Below are 2,500 nucleotides of genomic sequence, written 5' to 3'. Positions count from 1 at the left end.
ATACACAAAAACCAACATCCAATAAAGAAAAAGAAACAACAACAACAAGAAAAAAAAACAATATAAATACAATAATGAAAGAAATTCCTTCCATTTGAACCATGTCTACGAAATGAAAAATAATTAAACAGAAACTTACTTTTAGTTACTACTCCTTCTAAGAAGATGACATTAGCATCTTCAAACTGACCCATAATACTAGCTTCTGTGAGGAAATCTAAACGATTTTTTTCTGTTGCTCCTGGTTTTAACGTTTTTATAGCGACCGTCATATCTTGGCGACCAGGCACACGAAGTTTCCCCTTGCAAACATCGCCGAATTCACCTGGAAATAGAGAGTGAAAAAGTAAAAGTTATTAAATCATCCATTTTCTTCATTCTTTTGTTTAATTTGTTTCACAGTAACCTGTCTGTGACTAACTTTTGGTTCTAAAATACAAATTTCTTGTTTTAAAGTGAATTAGGCACAGGAGTGGCTGTGTGGTAAGTAGGTTGCTTACCAACCACATGGTTCCGGGTTCAGTCCCACAGTGTGACACCTTGGGCAAGTGTCTTCTACTATAGCCTCGGGCTGACCAAAGCCTCGTGAGTGGATTTGGTAGATGGAAACTGAAAGAAGCGCGTCGTATATATGTGTATATATATATATATACACACACACACAGGGTGATTCGTAAGTAACTCCCTATTCTAAAATAACTATAATTTATTCAAATGCTGTAATATGTTTCTCAATTGTTGTGTGTATGTTACTTAATGTGTGGCAATTAAATCTATGCTTTTGTTTTCTTTTCAGATCTGTTATATGAATTTGGTTTTTAATCTTGTTAATTTGTTTGAAATTTCAAAACCCTACAAAAATGGCTGGACATCTTACTGTACAGGAACGTGCCCAGATAGCTGCACGTTAGGAAGTTTAGAGATCCATTGTTCAAGTGCAAAGATGGTAGAGAACCATTAAGGGAAGACATGCTCAAATTGACCCAAAGACAATCAAGAATTGTCATGCAAAACTCATGACTACAGGATCTGTGACTGATAGTCAAAGAAGCGGTCGCCCTTCCAAGTTCAAATTTCAAATTTTGTAATCATCTGTCAATATTTACATATGTCTAACCTTTTTGCTATATCTACTAGGTATATTTCTCTGATATTCAAATGAGGTTTGCTAATTTTTCACCCAATATCTCGCTTATTTCTATTTAAAATGTTATTTTGATCATTCCAGCGTGTTTCTAAGGCTGTTTTATGCTAGAAATCAAACTTTCATAAAAAATAAATTCCAGTTAATAGAATTATGGGAGGTAATGGGTAAAACATTTAACGTTTATGGCAGATGGTGGGACACCAGAATAAAATAGCAAACCAAAAGGGTGCATAGGTAAAAAATGCTCAAGAACCAATGACTGGTTCCCTATTGTGATATTTCAGAGTAAAATATAATGGATCAAAAACAAAAGAAAAAATAAAAGTTCATATTTTGTCATTACCTCCTCCAAGAACTGACTCAATAGTAATATGTGAGGAGTCAATTTCTCTGGTGAATTCCCTGACAGCTTGGTTAGGGTCTTCATAAGTATGTGGGTCTATGTATGACTTGATAGAGCCTGGAGGTTGAAATAGAGGCACGGTCACTGAAAGAGTAAGTAATGAAAAAATGGAAGAACAAATGTTAGTAACGAACAAAAACTGGAGCCAGGTGTAGAAGAGAAAGCAGATAGGATATCTAATTATTAATGATTTTAAAAACCGAAGGTAAGCATTGTGAGTTTGTGCATATGTGTATAATCCTTTACGCATCGTTCATCTTGTGCATGTATCTCAAAGTGATTGGCCTCTCCATTGCAATAAAAAGTGTAAGCACCAAAACCAGAGTGGCAAAAGAGGGGAGCTTTAGATCTGAATAAATAAATATACATACGTATATATAGTTATGATAGATTTAAATATCCGTTAATTTACTACGTTAATGCTGGGTGTCTTGGTGGTCTCATGGGTATAGACATAATTAGAGAGCCACATTGAATGTATATATTTATATATGTGTATATATATATACGTATATATATGTGTATATATGTGTATATATGTGTATATATGTGTATATATATATGTGTATATGTATGTATATATATATAGGTGTATATGTATGTATATATATATATGTATGTATATATATATGTGTATATGCATGTATATATATGTATGTATATATATATATGTATATATATATATATATGTATGTATATATATATGTATGTATATATATATATGTATGTATATATATATGTATATATATATATATATGTATGTATATATATGTATATATGTGTATATATGTATATATATATATATATGTGTATATATGTATATATATGTGTATATATGTATATATATACATGTATATATATATATACATGTATATATATGCATGTAATATTTATATATAGATTTATATATATATATTTATATATATATATATATATTTATATATATATAT

At 30.5% G+C, this 2,500-nt stretch overlaps 1 protein-coding gene across 3 annotated transcripts in view; it reads right to left on the bottom strand.

Moving 5' to 3' along the window:
- LOC106882795 (ephrin type-A receptor 4a) overlaps positions 1-2,500 on the bottom strand; it is a 38,758-nt gene that overhangs the window by 18,313 nt on the left and 17,945 nt on the right. For all 3 annotated transcript variants that reach the window (XM_052977015.1, XM_052977013.1, XM_052977014.1), the window contains 2 exons: positions 1,491-1,634; positions 140-325 (listed from right to left, as the gene is read on the bottom strand). In XM_052977015.1, coding sequence (XP_052832975.1) covers positions 140-325; positions 1,491-1,634 — 330 coding nt within the window. The remainder of the gene's footprint in view (positions 1-139; positions 326-1,490; positions 1,635-2,500) is intronic.

This window comes from Octopus bimaculoides, chromosome 26, assembly GCF_001194135.2.
Source record: "Octopus bimaculoides isolate UCB-OBI-ISO-001 chromosome 26, ASM119413v2, whole genome shotgun sequence".
Taxonomy (NCBI): Eukaryota; Metazoa; Mollusca; class Cephalopoda; order Octopoda; family Octopodidae; genus Octopus; species Octopus bimaculoides.
The sequence above is the reverse complement of the archived record's forward strand: the minus strand, read 5'-3'. Positions and strand labels throughout refer to the sequence as shown.